General features: G+C 39.7%; 1 protein-coding gene across 36 annotated transcripts in view; it reads left to right on the forward strand.

Annotated features, from left to right (window-relative positions):
• TNS3 (tensin 3) overlaps positions 1-19,272 on the forward strand; it is a 225,684-nt gene that overhangs the window by 37,336 nt on the left and 169,076 nt on the right. For 23 of the 36 annotated variants that reach the window (XR_007906517.1, XM_051798814.1, XM_051798863.1 and 20 more), the window contains one exon: positions 4,104-4,148. The exons of 7 other annotated variants lie outside the window; for them this stretch is intronic. Coding sequence is in view for 11 of the 29 variants with exons in the window: in XM_051798814.1 (XP_051654774.1) it covers positions 4,104-4,148 (45 nt within the window). In the remaining 18 variants the exon portion in view is untranslated. 6 more of the 36 variants (XM_051798835.1, XM_051798846.1, XM_051798815.1 and 3 more) reach the window with 5 other exon arrangements.

Genomic DNA, 19,272 nt, shown 5'->3' on the forward strand with positions numbered 1-19,272 from the left:
GAAATGTGGTGATTTTCTGAATTACACACTCTTCAGTATAGTGAAGCTGATAGATGTAACATGGGTGATAGCAGGATAGGTTTGCTTGTAAACTCACAGGAGCCACTGCTTCCTTAATCCAGCCTGTGTCCTGATGTGGTGAGAGTTTGATTTGGTATTATTATAGCTCTAACCAACCACAGCAGCTAATATCCTGTTTTAACACTTTTTGTGAAAAATGGGAATTTTGATGCTTCTGTAGGAATGAAACTGGGTTATTCATGTTAACAACTAGACTTTTTTTGGAAGAAGTAGCTTTTTTGTCCGTAGTTTAGCAGAACAAGAATCTTTTTTCAGGCCTTCTATAAATCATGATAGTTTTCAGCTTGCCTAAGAGAAAAATGTAGGAGGTTTTGACATCTAAGGTATTGTGTAAAATGCACTTGAGCAGTGGCAGCTCAAATGTGAATAAAATTGTGGAAATACTAGAAGAACTACCTCTCTTAATCTATGTATTTGCCTTTCCCAATATATTTAACTTCTCACTTTTTCACTTTTTCCTTTTTATAAAGCAAATTTGCTTCAAAGAATCTGTGTTACAGATGATAAATATTGCTTTTGCTATTTTATCATTGGGAAAGGACAGACATATGAAAAATGACTCTTTTGTGATGCAGGTGCCATTTCCAACCTGAACCTGCATTGAATCGTTTTGGTGAAGCATAATGTTGTGTTTGATAGACAACAGGGAAAAAACTGTCAGCTATCTGCTTTATACATGTCTGGGGATAGAGAGAGAAGAGGTAGGAACATAGTCCTTCGAAGAGAAATGAAGGATGCATGTATTCTGGGGAGTATCATATTAGTTTAAAAGAGTTTGACTTTTTGCTCTGGGAGGGACTGGGGGGACATAGTGTGAATGGGGGGAGATGGTGAACATTCCTGGAGGGAATTAATTTTAAGGTGACTTAAACAGAGGCTTTGATCCTTTCCATCTGCAGGTTGGCTTGTTTTAGCTTGTTAATGTATGGGTAGCAAATTCCCTCCTTCCTTTTATGTTTGCAAAATTGCTCATAGCCCACACATGACTCTGTAACTGGAGAGAGATTGTTCATTCTTGCCTGCAGGAAGACATTTCTCTTTCTGCTGAGATGGAGTTCCAGACTAGATAGAGGGAATGCAAGAAAAAGCAGATGGGAAGGAAGAAAAAAGAGACGGGAAGCAAGGCTGCGCAACTCCTAATCTATGATATTTCAAGAAATTGGCACTAATCCATCTGAGTTTGCATTCAGAACAACATCATGTATTCTGCAGGATGAGGGAAGTAAAACTGCTCAGTATCACTCAAAGCCTCCCATGCATCTCAGTGTATAATATTGTGGTTGTCTGTAGGATGTGGGTACTATGTAGAAATGTCAGTGAGTTTAAGAAAATTTTCTTTATTGTCAATCCACAATAGTTCACTCTTATGAACATAATTAGTTCTTGTTTATTTCAACTTCAGACATCTTAAATATGAATAGAAATGATTACATATATTTAGGTATATGATTATATATATTTAAGTAACCTGAAAGTAAACAGGCGTTTGGTGATATCAAATATCTGTTTCTCAACCAAACTTCTTAAAGATTATTGAAATTGTTTTCTGTTGAACTTGTATTGCCCTGCCTCCTCTCAAGTTGCTCTTTTAAGTCAAGATTTTCCAAAAGTATCAAGATTTTCTTCACACTGTATTTTCTCAGAATTCTGCCCGAGTGCTTATCCTGCAGGTAAGATAGCACTCATCAGGTTAGAGAGATAATTAATCTCCTACCTCTTTTCCCACCCCGGACTAGGATGGGAAACCTTTGGAAAGGTTTGTGTGTGCATATATGTCATTTGAAACTTTTAATCTCTGTGAGGGTATATCATGCCACAAATGAAGATTTTATTTCTTGATTAAGATAGAAACTAGAAGCACATAAAAGTCAGTGCTGGCATAAGCTTCTAGTATTTACTTAGTGGAATTTTTTCCTGTGTTGCAGATCTCTCTTTGGTTATTTTAAGATCTCACAGAATTTTGTTCAGAAATGTGTTTCACAAAGACCACGTTTTAGGATGAATAATTGCAGTCTGTCCTCAGTTTGATGAGTTGTCTTGATACTTTTGTAGTTGCTGGCTCATTCTGACTGCTTTGGGGTCCTAAGGAAACAATATAAGGACTCTTCTCACCCACATCACAGAGGCCTTTTTAAAAGAAACTGGGGACAATTGAATCCTCCTGAACTCATGGAGACTTCTTGTCAGCTGCTGGTGGCTGGGCCTCTGCTAGTAGGAGATTGTGTATTCAAGGTTAAATTTGAGTAAACCAAGAAAAACATGGGGTGTTTTTTTATGTTTGAGAAATCTTGGGTGACATGGAAGTATTAAAAAAAAAATCAAAAAATTGGCAAATCCTGCCATTTTGCAGGTGCCAGAAGTGGTTTCTAGTAATAGAATTACTTTCTTAACAAATGTCTCTTGAAGAAAAAAAACTGATGACTAAAGAAAGTTGGGGTTGGGTGAATTAAAGAAAATTAACTGTGCAATACCTGCAAAAACTATTTTTTTTTGAGAATTGCGTTAGATATAGGGACTTATTATATGAGGACCTTTGGAGGTCCTTGGAGGATGATGGTATGTTGCTGTCTCTGTGGAAGTATTTGCCTCTAGATTTAGATCAGTCAACGGTAAAGAGAAACTCTTAGCATAGGTCACGATTTAAGTAGTCACTTCAGTAGATTATGAGCTGTACAAGCTCATGTTGGCTGTAATGCTTGGAAATGATGACATGAGTTGGACACCTGTAAGTGTAAAACTTCCAGGTAGTTAGATTCTTTTAGAAATTTTCACTTAGATGACCTTGCTTTCCTGAGACTGAGCTCACTGGAGCACCAAGTTGCATGAATGAAATCTTAATCTCAGTTCAGGGAACCTGATGTTTGGAGAATTAAACCAAGAAGTCTATAAGGGGTTTTCTCCTCTTCACAGAGCACACTCATATGACTACATTCAGTCTCAGAGAGAGACTTAAACACAGCCATCCTCCAAGAGGCAGTGTAATAGAAAGATAATAAATATTCTGCAAAGTGTCATTATGACAAGACATTTCATTTAGTCTGAAGGCATCTGTCTGTACTCGCAGCACATGCAAGCAGTAAGAACAAAAAAAGGGCATCTGTATGTTGTGGTGTAGGTATTATACAATTAATAGCTTGTGTATATGTGCATGTTTTGCATGGAAAAGATTAATTTGTCATAGTTGAGTGTATAGAGTACAGTAGTTCAGGTTACTGAATTGCAGAGTTTGGTTTGGCTTAACTTTAAAGGATTTTATCACTTATTCTAAGAAAAAATACTTAACTCCACCCTTTATTTGGTTGCAAAATGGTATTTCTTTGTTTAAAAATACATGCACTGGTATTGATGTCTTACTACCTGTTCTATCAGTGGTAAATTTTGATTTCCACAGTTCAAGTTGCTATGATGTATAAGCATAATATGCTAGTGGCCGTATGGAGGACTTTGCAGGGGCAGGTTAAAGTCTTGGGGGCACATGGTGAACCATGGCCTGTTAAGTTGCTCAAAGTGGTAAAAGAATAACTGGAAAGCAAAAAGGTGGAAAGTTAATTGCAACTAGGGGAATGTGACAACTACAGTCAGTATAGTAATAAGCTGTGAATTCAACTTAACCTGAACTGAAAACTGGTTTGAACAGTTGTCTGGCATTTTGCTTTCCTTTATGCTTCCCCCCCCGCCCCATGCCACAGGCCTCCCCTCTGCCCCCCATAAGGAACTTCAGTCCTATCAGGATCTGATACAGGTCTGAAATGAATTGGTGCCGTAATCCTCTGGTAATAATATCAGTAAGCTTTTTCAGATGCTTTGGTAAACATTTTTATTGCTCACTTAACTATTTTTTTGATGTACAGAGGAGAAATGGATATACTTAGAGCTTACCCATGTGGCTGTGTAGGGGTTAAGTGCTATTTAAAAATTGTTTTAATGGAGGGGAAAAGGTTTTCTAATTGTAGTGAAGTATTTTTGGAATTTGCCCTGTCAGTAATATTTCACTAATTAAAGCAACCCTTTGTTCAAAACAGGCTGACAACAGGTTGTCTGGAGAGTTGGCTGGTGGACAAACTGAGGTATGTTCATTCCTCAGCAATTCAACCTACTTTATATGCTGATGTTTCTGAAGTAATGTTTTGAACTTGGAAGAAGGTAATCACATCTCTGCATTCGTTGTGGTTTCTTTACTGCTGAGGGTTTCAGCTTATGAAAAATTTTACTGCCTTAAAACCTTGTGTGTAGTGAAAATAAACAAAACAAGTATACAATCACTAGGCTCTCTTTGGCTGGAGGTAGTAGGTTTGTTTGGCAACATTAAGGGGTTATAAATCTTTGCTGAAAGAACATTAGCAAGAGACAGTTCTTTTCTCTCTTTTTCCCTTTCTCTTACGTACACTCTTGCTTGGGAGAACAGTGTATATTCTGTGGTCAATAAGGTTTTATGTGTTTGTAGAAAAGTGGGTTCTTGTCTGGAAGTTGTACATTTGCTCTAAAGGAAGGGGCAAGGGCTACATTGACATACAGTGACAGTTGAAAATTTTTACAGATTTTTCTGCCCTAAACTGCATACAAAGAAAGTCAATAATACCAAAAATTCAACATACAAATCTTGAGTAGCTAGCTATATGCTTGCAGGTGCTGTTTTCCCAGTGCTGCAGTATTGCTGCTTGCTCTTAGTTGCTTGGTTTTGTCAAATGGCTTGCTATTGTTAAGGAGCCTACTTTGCCAGATTGAAGATCCTGAAAGAGTAAAACTTCTGGCCATCCTGGCATTTTGAGTGAAATCTGTTGAGTGATAAATACCTACTTTTGACTAGACTGAGACTTGGTAGCTTTCTTTTGAAAGACTACCTCTTTATTAATAAATTACCTCTTCATTAATAGATGTTCACAGACACACCTCAAGTCTTCAAAAAACAGTGTTTGTGCTTTCTCTTCCCAACACTTATAAAAATACCAGTCTGCTGATCGGCCTTGTCAGCAGACCTGCAAACAAACATGTCCAAGCAGCGAAGATACGTCAAAAGTTTTATTTGATTTAAACAGCAAAATTGATACATTGCATGATGTACTCTGTAATAATGAAGAAGATGCTGGAACAATTGGATGTCAGAACTAGCTAAGACTTTGTAATAAGGATTCTCTAGTCTCACGTGTTTTTTGTTTTACATTTCCATTAAATTATTTCAGCTTTTAGCAAGTGTATCATGGGACTGTTGCTTTTGTAAATTGCTGTGATCTAGAAATGACTTTATTTGAAGAATCTGTTCTTGGAATGGTTTCTTTTTTTTTCTGTAGGGTAGAAGGAATAGTAACTGCTGTGATAATGAATGAAATCCTCTAAAAGTGCAAGAAAAGAAGTCTTAAGCTATGATAAAGTAAAAGTCATGAAGAATTTGAAGGAGACTGTTGTTCTGAGAGAAGGGTGAAAAAACAGAGTACTTTTCCATTGTGAAGATATGAAAGTACCCTTGGTGCAACAGATGTGAGTGGAAACTGGAGAACCCTGATGAAGTGATACTGATGAGATTGGAGATAAGAAGAGTAAGGGTTTGTGGAGCTTCATGGTTGTTAGAAGGAAAATTTAAATTTAGTATTTCAAGTGGATTCATTGGTCCTTTAGAAAGGATCATGAAAATCGAGTTAAGCATATGTTTTAGTGAGCTTTTCTTTACTTTTTGCGATAAGAGATTCTGATTTTAGTGCCAGGGAAATAACTAGGATAGTTATTTGGAAATTTAAAGTGCATAGTTTTTTTTGAGCCAAAAGGAAGGAGCAAGTCAGTTAAGTAACAGTTGTGTTTAATGTAATAGTTTTTCTTTAATTATTTGTCCTTGGGTAAGTGACCAAGTTAATCAACTACAGGGCAGGCACTGTATAATAACGTTATAAATGTCTGTTGTGTTTGATTTCCATTTCCACAAGAGCTTTAGGTCTTGTAACTGAATGTGATCCTTGTGCTTATGCCAGTTTACATTATCCTGGTTCATTTGCATGGCAGAAGAGAGAAATTAAAGTTCCAAGCCTCAGGCCAGTACAAACAGAAACAAATCTTTTCCTGGCTGGGTGGGAGCACACACTGCTCCCAGTTGTTTGCAGCCTGCACTAGTCAGTGACCCAAATTTATGTAATTTTTCAAGATGGCTATTTTCTTGTATTTCTGCTAGAAGTTAATATTTGAATGGAATAGCTAATCGAAAAGGTGGAGACCACTCGGACAGGCAGGCCAAGGGTGTTATCCTCACTCCAGTCTGTGATGAAAGTGACTGTGAATATGGTTACAATAATAAGGCTAAGGTTAACTTAATTCAAATTTTTTAGGTATAAAAATCTGAGGTTCTGCAGAAATAGTAATAATTTTGGTGATTAGCTTGCTATTGATGCATTCTTTTACCATAAAACGGTATGCTTTGCTGCTAAATTTTTCTTAGAGTTGGAGGCTAAACGTCAGAATGTATATGTGTACGGAACATCATATAAATTAATACATTTACTCTCTCAAAGGTAAAGGTTGAATCTGACGTGGCAAGTGCTTTCTCTTTCTGTATGTCAAAGTGTAAGTGCATCTTGTGCTTGGCATGTCTGCTGGAGCCTGAACAGCCTACTTTTCACAGCACTGATTTAGGTACCAGAATGTGAAGAATGGTTAGAGCTGGAAGCAGCGTGAGAATCAGGAGAGGAGCCTTATTTTGCTCTTTGCCACAGTGATAAGTGTGTCTGCTGCCATCAGGCTAACCTTTATTCCTTCTCAGTATTTTTTAAAATAGTTGTGCATCACAAAAGTGTTGTTGTAATATGAATAACAGTTTTACCAGGAAGTTTTAACACCATTGCTTGCTGGGTTTTGTTTGTTTGGGATTTTTTGTGTATATGGTTCATGTTCTTCAGTAGAAATACAAACCTACCTAGTACTAGCCTTTACTCTCTCTCTTTCCTCTGATTTGCCTGTTAGGGCTTAGGTGAGTGCGGCTCTGTATTAATATTGTCTGTGGTTAGTAGCAATAAGGGAATATGATTGAGACTTTCTGGTTCAATATACTGTTATAACGTGAAACACTTTGAGAGATGTGTTCAAAATGGTCAGTACCACTAATCTTTTAATCTCAAAGGAGAATAAATAGAAGGTATGCAAAATCTACAGTTGCAAGTAGAGTGTTTTTCATCAGCTTGTGTTTTCAAAGACTCGTCTGACAAGACCACACAGGAACACCAGAAAAAAATACAAAATAAATGGCTAACCACAAGTTGTCTGCTCTCCAATGAAAGTAATGAAATTACATCCTGGAGCAGGAATGTTGAGTAAACATTTCTGATTTTTGGAGTGGCACTTATATTATCCTATAAAAAATTTTGTAGCAGTCTGTGTAATATTAGTTTGGTTCTGTTTCCTGAAAATGGTTGATTATTACTTGATGGAAAAAAATTGTTTAAGCTTCAGTAAAATGGCAGCAAAAAGTAAAACTAGATATTACGAAAGAAACTAAGTTCTACCTAAAAGTGGACAATAAAGATTTTTATGTTCCCCGTGAGGTTTTCTTCTTAAATTACTTACATTACTGAATACAAAATTTTGTAAGCTAAAAATTTTGAATCCTCAGATTTTATGAAATGCAAAACAATGTGCCTTTTAAAAGTTATATAAAATATGTTGGTTTAGATTACTGTTTGGAACAGTCTTAACTACATAAAGTAAGATAAATTTGTAAAAAGAGGAAATAGATACAGACATAATTCCATGCATAAACACAGTGTTGTTTTCTATATGAGTTACTATTTTTAGTGCAGATGGTAATCTGTATGGGATTGCTTGTTTAACTAGAGCTGTTTCCATACTGAAACACAAGTGCTTGGAATACCTTTGCTTCTGGCCTAGAGGAATAAATTGAACTACCTACTTTGGTGTGGAGAGAATAGGTGCTGAATGAAGATGTTCTGGCTACAGATGCTGGTCTGCACTCTGTTCCTTGCTTAGTGTTTCTAAGGACAATGTCCAGGTAGACTTCGTGCAGTCTTTAATACTGTCTTTGTTAGTAGGTCCTATGAAGCACACAGATAGCTTTGGTTAAAATAAAGTAGTTAAGTAAGGATATGTGTGGGGAGAGGAGAAAATTGAACTGAGGTTACCATTTAATACCTTTAATGGGGTTTTCATGCATACTTGGAAAGCTTGTTATTTCCTATTTTTGAAGATGTAATCTGACTGATGACTTCCCTGATAAATGCACTTTCTGTGTTCATGCTTCTTTAGTATAGCAGCTGCTAAATGCACATATGTACATATATATATATATATATATATATATATATATATATATATATATAAACAAACTGTGCAACTGTGAGCTTCCTTACTGCTGTGTATTTCTAGCCTGAATGCTGACTTTCTCTGGAAGATAGTGGGGGGAAGAAGATATATCTGAAAGATCTATTTGAAAGGTAGCACTTCTGTGCTGTGTACAGTATCTGCATGAACCTAAAGTGCTAAATTGAGTATGTATTAGTGTAGCACATCTGCCTCAAGCAGGATTGTAAGGGTAAGGGAGAAAACTCAAGCTGTGAACCTATATGAAATGGGTAACATTATTCACTGCATTAGTAATATTTCCTCTATTTCTTAGTCACTGACATAGTGACATGCATCTTCATCCCTCTCAGCTATTTTTTTCTGGCCGGTGTTCTGGCACACAGCTGCTGCTGTCTGTCCTTTTTCTAGTGCTCGTCTGACCTGTTATGCTTCTACTTCCCTTTCTCCTCTTTCTTTATAGATTTTGGTAAATTTCCTGGTTGTTTCCTTTGTTTCCTTGGTTGATTTTCTTTTTTTTTTTTTAATTATTATTTTGTTTGGTTTTGATATCTGGTTTCTTACCACATCAGAAATTGCTACAAGATAAAACTCTTGGTAGATCTTTGGTGTTTGGGCTTATAACTAGCTGCATCATGTCACAGGAGGGTTAAGTTGTACCTTGCTGCAGTTCTTTGGGCATTTGTTGGTTTTGTAAACAGGTTCATTAGGGACTATTGAGACAGAGGGAGGAAACATGCATAGAAGTCTATACTTTCCTCAGTGTGTTTGTGTACCTGCAAGATTCATCTTCAGTGGGAAGAGATTTGATTAGAGATTCTAGGAAGAAGATGATTTTTGGGAAAAAAATAAGCTTTAGCTGACAGCTGTTCAAGGCTAGATGTGATGTCTGTGAATTTTAACTTTTTAAATTTTATTATGCCCTTTAATGTTTTCTGTGAACAGAGTAAACCAAGTATGTTCAGAGATAGCCTTTTCCCCCTCTTATTTCAGTATGTGAATTCTAGTCTTCAGCTGTCTAGCTCTGAATTTGTGGGAGTTCCAATCTTTGTATAATAAAAGCAGTGTTGTAGCTGCAGAGAAGTCAAGGCCAGGTCATTTAACAAAGAAGAAAAATAGCCATTGACAAACACTGAGCTTTCATGATGCACACAGTCCTTTGCTGCTTTCAGACATTTCCTTTGTATGGTATTTTCCCACACAGAACAAAGTGTTGGTTTGCCAAAGAGATGAGGATGAAAAAGACAAGTTTACCAGTGTCTGGAGTAATGATTGTCTTAATAGACTGTCCATCTGTCTTCTGTTACTTTTCCACAAATACAGATGCATGTGCAGTGGAGAAATGAAGGTGCTGAAACAAAAATCCAAAGAAGTGATGAAATGGAAAATGTGAGATCTGCTGCTATTTTATGAGTGAGGAGTGACTACAGGCTCCCCTGTTTGTTCCTGTTGGGAGGAGGGCGAATGAACCACTGCTCTCAACAGGTGACTGATTCCTAGGGATACTGGGATGAAGGAGAGCAGTGAGGATTTGGCTGGAGAAAGGCAGCCTTACCTTTCTGGAGCAGGTGTGCTGCCTGCATTCTGCTGGAAAGAGTGTTGGGCTGCTAATGGGCATGCATTCAGACCCCCATGGGTGCTGTTTTTCTTCAGCAGGTGTCACCCACCTCTATGCAGATCTGGATCTGTTGTTTTCTGGACTGAAATCTCAGCAAGATAATAAGGGGAAGGACTTCAAACTTTCTGGGAAAATTGCATATATGATGAAGTTTCTGGATATTGTTTGAAGTTGGATGTGGCTGGCTTCAAACTTTAAAAAGGAAAGAGAAATTTATGTAACTGTCAGTCTTTTTTGAACACTTTACTCTCATATTACCTCTGCATCCTGTAGAAACCATTTTTCAAAGAAAGCTGATAGTGCTTTGTCTCAAGAATTTAAAACCTTGAGAAGAGCACATGCAATTGATAAAGGACCTCCTCCAGGGTGAATTGTCTACATAGAACAAGTGTAAATGCCTGTAGCGTTAAAGAATAGTGCATGAGACATAGGTCTCTCTTGTCAGAGAGCAGTGAAGTTGCTGTTATGTTCAGTCATGGCTCCCTCCAGACAGTCTCATGACTGAGGCTGCAGACCCCCATTCCAGAACCCTGTGGCAGACTAGGTTCTGCTGCTTCTTTATTAACGTAGGCAGAGCTAGTCATGCAGTCGCACAGTGCAGAAACTAGTGTCAGAAGTGGTGGGAATTTACTCTGAAATGAACAATTGAAGGTATTTTAAACAAAGGGGAGTGTGACTTTTTAGAACTTGCTGCTGTAGAAGGTTGTGGCACAGAAAGGACCAGCATGTTTAAAGCAGAGTTTGACAAAACTAGTGGAAAACAGGGATACTGGAAGGGTGAGTCAGTGATGGACCTTCCAGCAGGCCTGGTTGAGCAGGAGTGGGACACAGAAGGGGTGGTTTGTTCTGCTTGGAGAGTGTCTCTGAAACAACAATGAAGTGCTTGGGTGAATGAGATGGATATTGTGCTGACCTAGTAAAGCAGACTTATGTTTTGAGCCATGTTTTTTACAACTCGCTGTTGATATGCTGAATAAACCTTGAATGGAGGTGCTTTGCACATTGACCTCCTTCTTTACATCTTATAAGTCCTGTAAGGTCATTGGACAGAAACTTCCTTTTCAGTTTTTTATTTTGGAAAAGTGTATAGCTTTGAAACCTTGGTACCTAGGCAGAGTTTCTTATTAAAGTAACGAAGACCCTGATCTCTTTAGACTTCTGCTGTTTAAAATTATAGTACCAAATATTTTAAATAATCGTTTAATGTTACTCTTTTGGCCCCTTATGCTTGTATAATTATGTACTACCAAATTGCATGGATTTTTTTCTTCTTGACATGAACTTTAATCAGCTGGTTTGGTGAGACATTTTTTTCATCACCAACATCTGCATGTGCTCTCACTTGAATCATATATCTCTTCTCTAGCTTGGTCTGCTAGTCTGTCTTTCTGTGAAATGCCTTGAATGAATGAGGAGGAAATGGAGTGTTTGACAAATACACTATTTACTTTGCAATTCCTCTGAAGTTATGTGGTAGTAGTAAGTGTTAGTAGTATAACTAGCTATTTGTACATTTTAGTTTGTGTGCATAAATATAGATATAAATATATGTATGTGCTACGTCTGACACTGTAGAAATAATCTTTTTGAATGAAGCAGCCAGAAATGCCTTATTTCAATCTGTGTAAAAATCCTTTGGTGTTTTTAGTTCTTTTGCCACTATCCCATATTCATGTAGCATGGGCTCTGCAAAATTTATGTATTCGCTGATCGTAGTTGTGGATGTACTTAAATGTGTGTGATATGTTCAGTTAATGTCATTTTGCTAAAGTACAGTGCAAATTTTGAAATAATAGTATGTTTTCCAAGAAATGCTCATACACGAGAGCTGCAAACAATCTCATAATCTATGGTCTTTGCTATTTCTGTAAAGTTCTTCATTGTATATTCATATTATCTTGGTGTGAGACTTTTGAGATAATCACTTTTTAAAGTTACCAAAAAGTTGTGGTCAGGCCTGTTGTTCTCAAAGCCATTTTTAGAGGGATCTGTATGCATGGTAGGCACTCTTTTCTAGAAATGAATCCTGCAGCAAAGGTGGAATACTGGTTCAGGAGTAGGAAAGTTAAAAAATGCTGTTTGCTATGTGGAGAGGAGAAAAAACCCTCTAAACTATTTTGTGTCATCAGCATAATACCAACTGTTGTATTCTGGGCAGTCCTATCTCATCAGTGTTCACTGGTTGCGAGAAACTGTGGGTAAACTGATGGGATTTTATTCTTTGATTTTTCTATGGGATCTTTAGGTAGCTGTTCAGAAATCATGGGACTTTTGCTGTGCACTTCAAGTAAGACTAGGGAGAAGAAGTAGAGAAGTAACAGAAGTAACAATGAGTAAACTTAACAGAAAGGTTTGAGAGGCTGCATTCCTCTCAGTTGGGTGTACTTTTTTTTCCTTATTTTTCCTGTAATTTATTTTTGGAGCAATCATACAGAAATAGATATATGGCTTAGTTTTGCAAAGGTTTCCGTTTTTTTAACTGGGCCTCAGCCTTTTCACGAAGACTTCTTTTCTTCATCTTCATGGCTAGGTTTCGCGAATGAAGATTTGGGAAAGGCTGTATCCACATTTGTTACAAGCACGCTGGTGGCTAATAAGGCCAATACGAGACAGACATGTCTGATTGCAAAAGGCGCAGCAGAAAGACTCCTTAGGTGGTATATTCTGCAAGACACGGTTCTTTCTGCGCTGTCTTTTCTCCTCGAGAGTGATCCTGCATGCTTTCTCAAAAGCATCAGCAGCGTTACACATAGTGTGTCTCCAGGCCTCCCGATTGGAGGCCAGAGTAGACCAGTTATGGTGATCAATATGGCCGAGGCTGAGATGTTGTTTCAGGGAGTCCTTGTATCTTTTCTCTTGCAGCCAGTGGCAAGTTCACCATAGAGCAGGATCTTACGGAGGTGGTGGTCCTTCATCCTTGAGACGTGTCCTGCCCAATGCAGCTGTGTTCTCAGCAACATGGCCTCAATACTTGTGATTGCTGCTTGTTCTAGAACAGACACGTTAGTGACATAATCTGACCAGTGGATGTTTCGGGTTGTACAGAGGCAGCATTGATGGAAGTGTTCTAGGAGACGCAGGTGGTGGCGGTAGATGACCCATGATTCGGAACCATACAAAAGAGTAGACGGCACAATGGCTTCGTAAATATTGATCTTGGTATTTTTCTTTAAGTGTTTATTATGCCATACTCTTTTATGGATGTGCTGGTTTAAAGGTAAACCAGCAGGGGAAAATGAACTCAACCCAAAAGAGAGATTATAAGTCAGAATAACAATTTAATAAAATAATACAATAAGTACGATTATACAGACAAACAATTGGTTTTAACCCACAAAACCCAAATGTATAACCCAGCACCCTGGGGCATGAACAGAGTGGTGTTTGTTGGGCCCCCTGAGTCCAAAGTAAAGGGAGAGGGGGAAAACCTGTTGGTGAGAGTGCTGTTGCAGTCTGGTCAAAAGTGGTGATTGCAGTCCGGTCGAGGGTGGTGGTCTCAGTCTGATTGAGAGCGGTGGTCTGCAGTCTTCCTGTGGATCCCACGAGTGTTAAAAAAGTCCCAAGACTCCAAGATTATATATCCTCCAGTTCAGGCAGGAATGCCCAGTACCTCCCTCAGGGCAGGAGGTTCCTCAATGGGCGTGAGGACAAAAACACCCTCCTATCTTGCAGGCCTCTTAACACCTAGCTTATAGCCTGATGAGTCAGGCTGCTCTGGGCAGAGGGTGCAAATAGTCTACTAACAACAGTTTCTGGGAAATGGCATGGAAGGCTATAGAATACACAGTTTTGGGTTGCACCCATATAGTGATGAACTGATCCCAGCTGTTCTAACTAGGACAATGGAGTTTTCCCAAAGCACTGTATGCCTTTGCTAACCTGTTGTCTATCTCTCCGTCAATCTTACCGTCTGAGGAGATGAGGCTACGTAGGTAATTAAACTGCTGGACTGATTTGAGCTCTGATTGGCCAATAGTGATATGGGGATGATGGAAGACTTCCTGAGGTACAGATTGATAGGGAACTTCTCTCTTCTTTAAGGTGGCTTCCAGACTAAAGAGCTCAGCAGCATCTGCAAAGCAGGATGTGAAGTGCTGCAGAGCTGCTTCTGTGTGGGTGACAAGGGTGGCATCATCAGCATAAAGCAGCTCCCGGACAAGATGATTTAAGGTCTTAGTGTGGGCCTTCAGTCGCCTTAGGTTGAATAGACTTCCATCAGTACGGTATCAAATGTAGATACCGTCCTGATCATCGAGGTCTACCGTGGCCCTTTGGAGCATCATGCTGAGAAAGATTGTGAATAGAGTTGGTGCAAGAACGCAGCCTTGTTTCACACCATTGGTAATTAGAAAGGGCTCAGAAAGTGCATCACCATATCTGACCTGGCCGTGCTGATCCTCATGAAGTGAGATGATCATTTTAAGGAACTTGGGGGGACAACCTAAACATTCCAAAATCTGCACAGACCTTTCCTACTCACAGTATCGAAAGCCTTGGTGAGGTTGGCAAAGGTTACATAGAGACCTTTGTTCTGTTCCCTACACTTCTCTTGCAGTTGTCTGAGAACAAACACCATGTCTGTGGTACTCCTGTTGGCTCTGAAACCACATTGGCTTTCAGGTAGAATTCCTTCTGCTATAGCAGGTATTAGTCTGTTCAAAAGTATTCTTGCCAGGATTTTACCAACAATGGAGAGCAGAGTAATACCATGGTAATTTGAACAGCCTGATTTATCTCCTTTTTTCCTGTACAAAGTGATGATGACTGCATCACGAAGATCTGATGGGAGTTCGCCTAGTTCCCAACAGCGCACCACAAACTCATGAAATTTAGCATGGAGTGCAAGACCCCCATGTTTCCAGATTTCAGGTGGAATTCCATCAACCCCAGCTGCCTTGCCAGTTTTCACCTGCTGTATGGCCTTAAGGGTTTCTCCCAAAGTGGGGCAATATCCAAATCATTCTTCACTGGCTGTTGTGTGATGGACTGAATTGTTGAGTCTTGAACTACACGGCTAGTACTGAAGAGAGTCTGAAAGTGTTCAGACCAACAATTCAGAATGGAGGTTTTATCTGTCAGAAGTGTTTGACCATCTGTGCTGAGTAGGGGGCTTTGGACCTGGTATGTAGGCCCATATGCTATTTTCAAGGCCTCATAGAATCCTCTGTGATCACCTGTATCTGCGCATAATTGAGTTTTCTCAGCTAGATTGATCCACCACTTGTTCTGGATGTCACGGAGTTTCTGTTGGAGCTTGCTGCATGGAAGACGAAAGGCTGTTTTTTCTTATGTGACAGGAAGGCTGAGCAAGATGTGCTTTGTGAGCAGTTCTCTTCTTCCTCAACAAATCCTGGATCTCTTGATTGTTTTCATCAAACCAGTCCTTGTTCTTCTTGAAGGAGAACCCTAAGGTTTCTTCAGAGGACTGCAGGATGCTATTTTTAATATGGTGCCAAAGTGTTTCAGGAGAGGAATCTGTAGAATCTATGGAATGGTTTTCGAGCCTAGTTTGAAGGTTTGCCTGGAATCTGTCTCTCACTGTGGCTGATTGGAGATTGTTAACTTGGAGTCTCCTCCTTGGGATACTGCCCCTTTTTGGTTTGAACTTAATATTGAAGTTGAGTTTGCAGCGCACAAGCCGATGGTCTGTTTGGCATTCTGCACTGGGCATCACACGGGTGTGATAAACATCGCGGACATCCCTCCGTTGCACCAAGACATAATCAATGAGATACCAGTGCTTAGATCTGGGATTCGTCCAGGTTGTCTTCAGACTATTTTTCTGTTGAAAGCTAGTATTAGTGATGGTGAGTTGTTGCTCCGCACAGAATTCTAGCAGAAGGCGACCATTATCATTGCAGTTTCCAACACCATGCTTGCCTAATACTCCTTTCCAGGCTTCAGAGTTCTTACCTACTCTGGCGCTGAAATCACCAAGGATAATGATCTTATCATTTGCAGGCACCTTTTGGGTAAGGCAGCGCAGGTCAGTGTAAAATTTATCTTTTTCAGCAGGGTCAGCTTGGAGAATTGGGGTATATATACTGAAGAGGACAACATGTTGCTTGTTGTGTAGTGGAAGGCGTAGGGAGATAATGCAGTCAGAGTGACCTGTCAGCAGATTTTCGAGGTTAGGAACAATGGAGTTTTTGATCATGAAGCTTTCTCCCGAGAGATGCCTTTCGGTTCTAGGTTTACCTGACCAAAAGAGTGTGTAACTGGCGCCATGTTCTCTGAGGCTGCCTTCCTCATGAAGGTGAACTTCACTGAGAGCAGCAATGTCGATGGATGTTAAGACGAGCCAGTTCATGGGCAATTAGGGCAGAACGACGCTCAGGACGACCACTATCTGTAGAATCGAGCGTGGTTCTGATGTTCCAACATGCTAGAGTTAATTTAGGTACACCTTTGGAGGCAGGTGCGTGCCTTTGTCTTTTGATCTTTGTGCGACCGTATTGGAAGAAGATGCCCGTTGGCCTGCAGTTAACCAACCGGGTGAAAGTGGAGATGAGCTTTGTTTAGGCCACCTTTTCTAGTCCCCTCTCTGAGTGGAACAAGCAGTGCTGTCCTTGAAAAGGCTGCTTGGTTGTTCAGGGTGCTGCCCCAAGAGACTGTCATCTCTGGTCAGTCTCAAATGACCAATATCCTGAACCACCTGCATGCAGAGTTGGGTCTGCGGCTTCCAGTGCACTTTTCACCTGCCGTTTTGACCCTCGCCTTTTGCTACAGGGCTTTGTGAATGTGTAAAGCCTTCAAGCCTGCACAATGGATTTTTTAGGTGAGATGCAGTATGCGCGGAACTGAACCCACCCTTTAATCCCAAGGTTCATCTGCTGGGGCCGAGCGAGGTCCTCAGGGCGTAGGTTTAATTAGAGTGACCTTCTTTTAGATGGATGGCTTTACAGGGCTAAGCAAGCACCATCTACCTGGGTTTGGGAATTAGAGTTGTCCTTCTCCTAGGATGGTTGCCAGAGGGCTAGTGAGCCCATCCTGCCCATGTGCATATTATATATGTGAACCCTTTGGTTTTGACCTGTCTGGCATGGGAGACCCTGCCGATGGCATGTACCGTCACCAGCATAGCTCACAACCTCATAGGGATACAGAGGCTTCCTCCCCACTGAGACCTCACGGCCCGTCAGACCCCCTCCCCCATCCCCAAATTGGACTGGCAAACCTCTGTGCGCTCCAAAGATCCTCCTCTCTTCTCCCCTCGTCCGGGGCAGCCTGCTAGACCCTCCCCCTTCCTCCTCCCCCTTCTCCCCCTTCCCTCCGCTCCTTCCCCTCCCCTCAGCCTCCCCCAAATTGGACTGGCAAACCTCTGTGCACTCCGAAGATCCTCCCCTCTACTCCCCTTCTCCGGTGTGGTGGCCGCTGGGAGCCTGCCCTTATTTGATTTTTCTTTTGTACATCACCTGTAGGCATTTCCCTAGCCTATAAGAGGTGGTGAAATACCTGTTCTACTAATTACACTGCTGGCCCCTCCCTTCATGTATTTAAAATAATAGTCATAAGCATTATATCATCCAGTGGATTTAAAGCTACCTTGGAGAGTAGAGGAATATACAAAGAGAATCCTAGGAAATTGCAGTATTGGTTGGTAAGTTAGAGAGAAGATAGGGAAAAGGGATCATATTTGTATGACCACAAATGGGAAATGAACAAAAGATATTTTTGCTTTATGTGATTCTGCTGCTGTAGTAAGAGGCTGTGTAAAATTTAGCAGGAGTAGAGTCTTGACATAGGGCTTTGTACGTATGTTTATAATTTTCTTTTAGCTGGAATATGATATGGATTGTTAGAAGTTTTGGAGATGGAGAAATAATGTACAAACAAGTTTTGGAGATGGAGGAATAATGTATAAACAGGTTTTGGCTTTTTTTTCCCCTTAACTTAGAATAACACCTGGAATTAATGATTTACTTTTTAAAGTCTAATAATTTTGGTGCAGTTTTGTATTTTCTCAAAAAGATTACTTAGTCACTGGCTGGATGACTTTGTAGGAAACCAGTTCTGTAGAAGTAATAAATAATCATCTAAGTGCCTTTTTCTTGGTTCGGTTTGTTTTTAATGGAGCATATATGTGTGTGAATATAGTTACATACTTTTCTTGAAGATCAATTGGAAAGGTTCGATTTTAAAGTATTTCCTTGATTATTTGGTAAAAGATCTAAGCCCTCTGACTACCTCTTTAAAGAATGAACTGTTATCGCAGTTTGCAAGTCAGAAGAGCGGAGTTAAAATAAACAAATATTGCTTGGGTCTGTTATTCATTAGATAATTAAGTGCTATGATGTGATCTGGTATTTGGGAACCACATTGTGAATGCCTGTTCCATAGGTGTAATGAATCAGTGTTAAATCTCTGTCACGGAGGAATTGCTGTATCAGTATTGCCAAAACCAAAGTTGTGCATCTTGTCTGCTTTAATCTGTATTGACTTAATTTAAATCTGGAGAATGCTTTTTGTGTAAACTGCTTTTCCCTTCTCCAAGTGTTATGTGTCTCAAAAGTCTTTGACAGAGTTGCTGTGAATTTTGCATCTGTTTGCCTGTTGCCACCTAATGAAAATGATCAACGATAAGTAGTATTTGAAATTCATCATAGCCAGGGATGCCCTTGTAAGTCTCCAGGCATTCTGCAGTGTTATATTGATGCAAGTCCAGGAGAAACTTCAGCTTCATTAGATTTCTGTGTACCACAGAGAGCATAGCATGGCAAAATGTTTCCAGCGTAATTTTCATAACACTATCAGTTGAGACCAGAAATAATTATAGCCTTTTTCTTGGGCAAAAACTGAGTCTGTAGCCTGTGATTCTGCACTGTTTTCTTCCAGTTTTTGCTCCCAACAGTTATATGCACTTTAGATTCCAGTCTTGAGCCTCACTAAAGTAGCATTGCTTGCTGCCTGCTGTGGTTGCTTTTATTTTCTCCCCCTGCCCCCATACGTTCCACATAGTGGAATGTACCTAAAATGAACAAAAGGGAACAAAAAATGCATGTATTTTAATGCAGATGCAGAGGCTCAATTGCAGAATATTTCCTAAATACCATGGAGGAAAATTACATTTGATGTTTACATTACAAATTAAATGGACAGATTGATGAGTTGATCAACTGATATTAAGACCTACTTACACAAAAGTCCAGTATTCTAAACAGTGAGTTCTCATGACAGTTGTCTTTCTTTGGAACAGTTTAAGCATCAGAGTTCACAAAGAAGTGTTTGAGAGGTAGGAAATAAGGAGAAGCAGGCCTAACTACAGAATAAACGTTTAGTGA

The sequence above is a fragment of the Manacus candei genome, unplaced genomic scaffold (genome assembly GCF_025592945.1).
Source record: "Manacus candei isolate 608988 ecotype Guabito, Panama unplaced genomic scaffold, ASM2559294v1 h1tg000049l, whole genome shotgun sequence".
NCBI classification, from domain to species: domain Eukaryota; kingdom Metazoa; phylum Chordata; class Aves; order Passeriformes; family Pipridae; genus Manacus; species Manacus candei.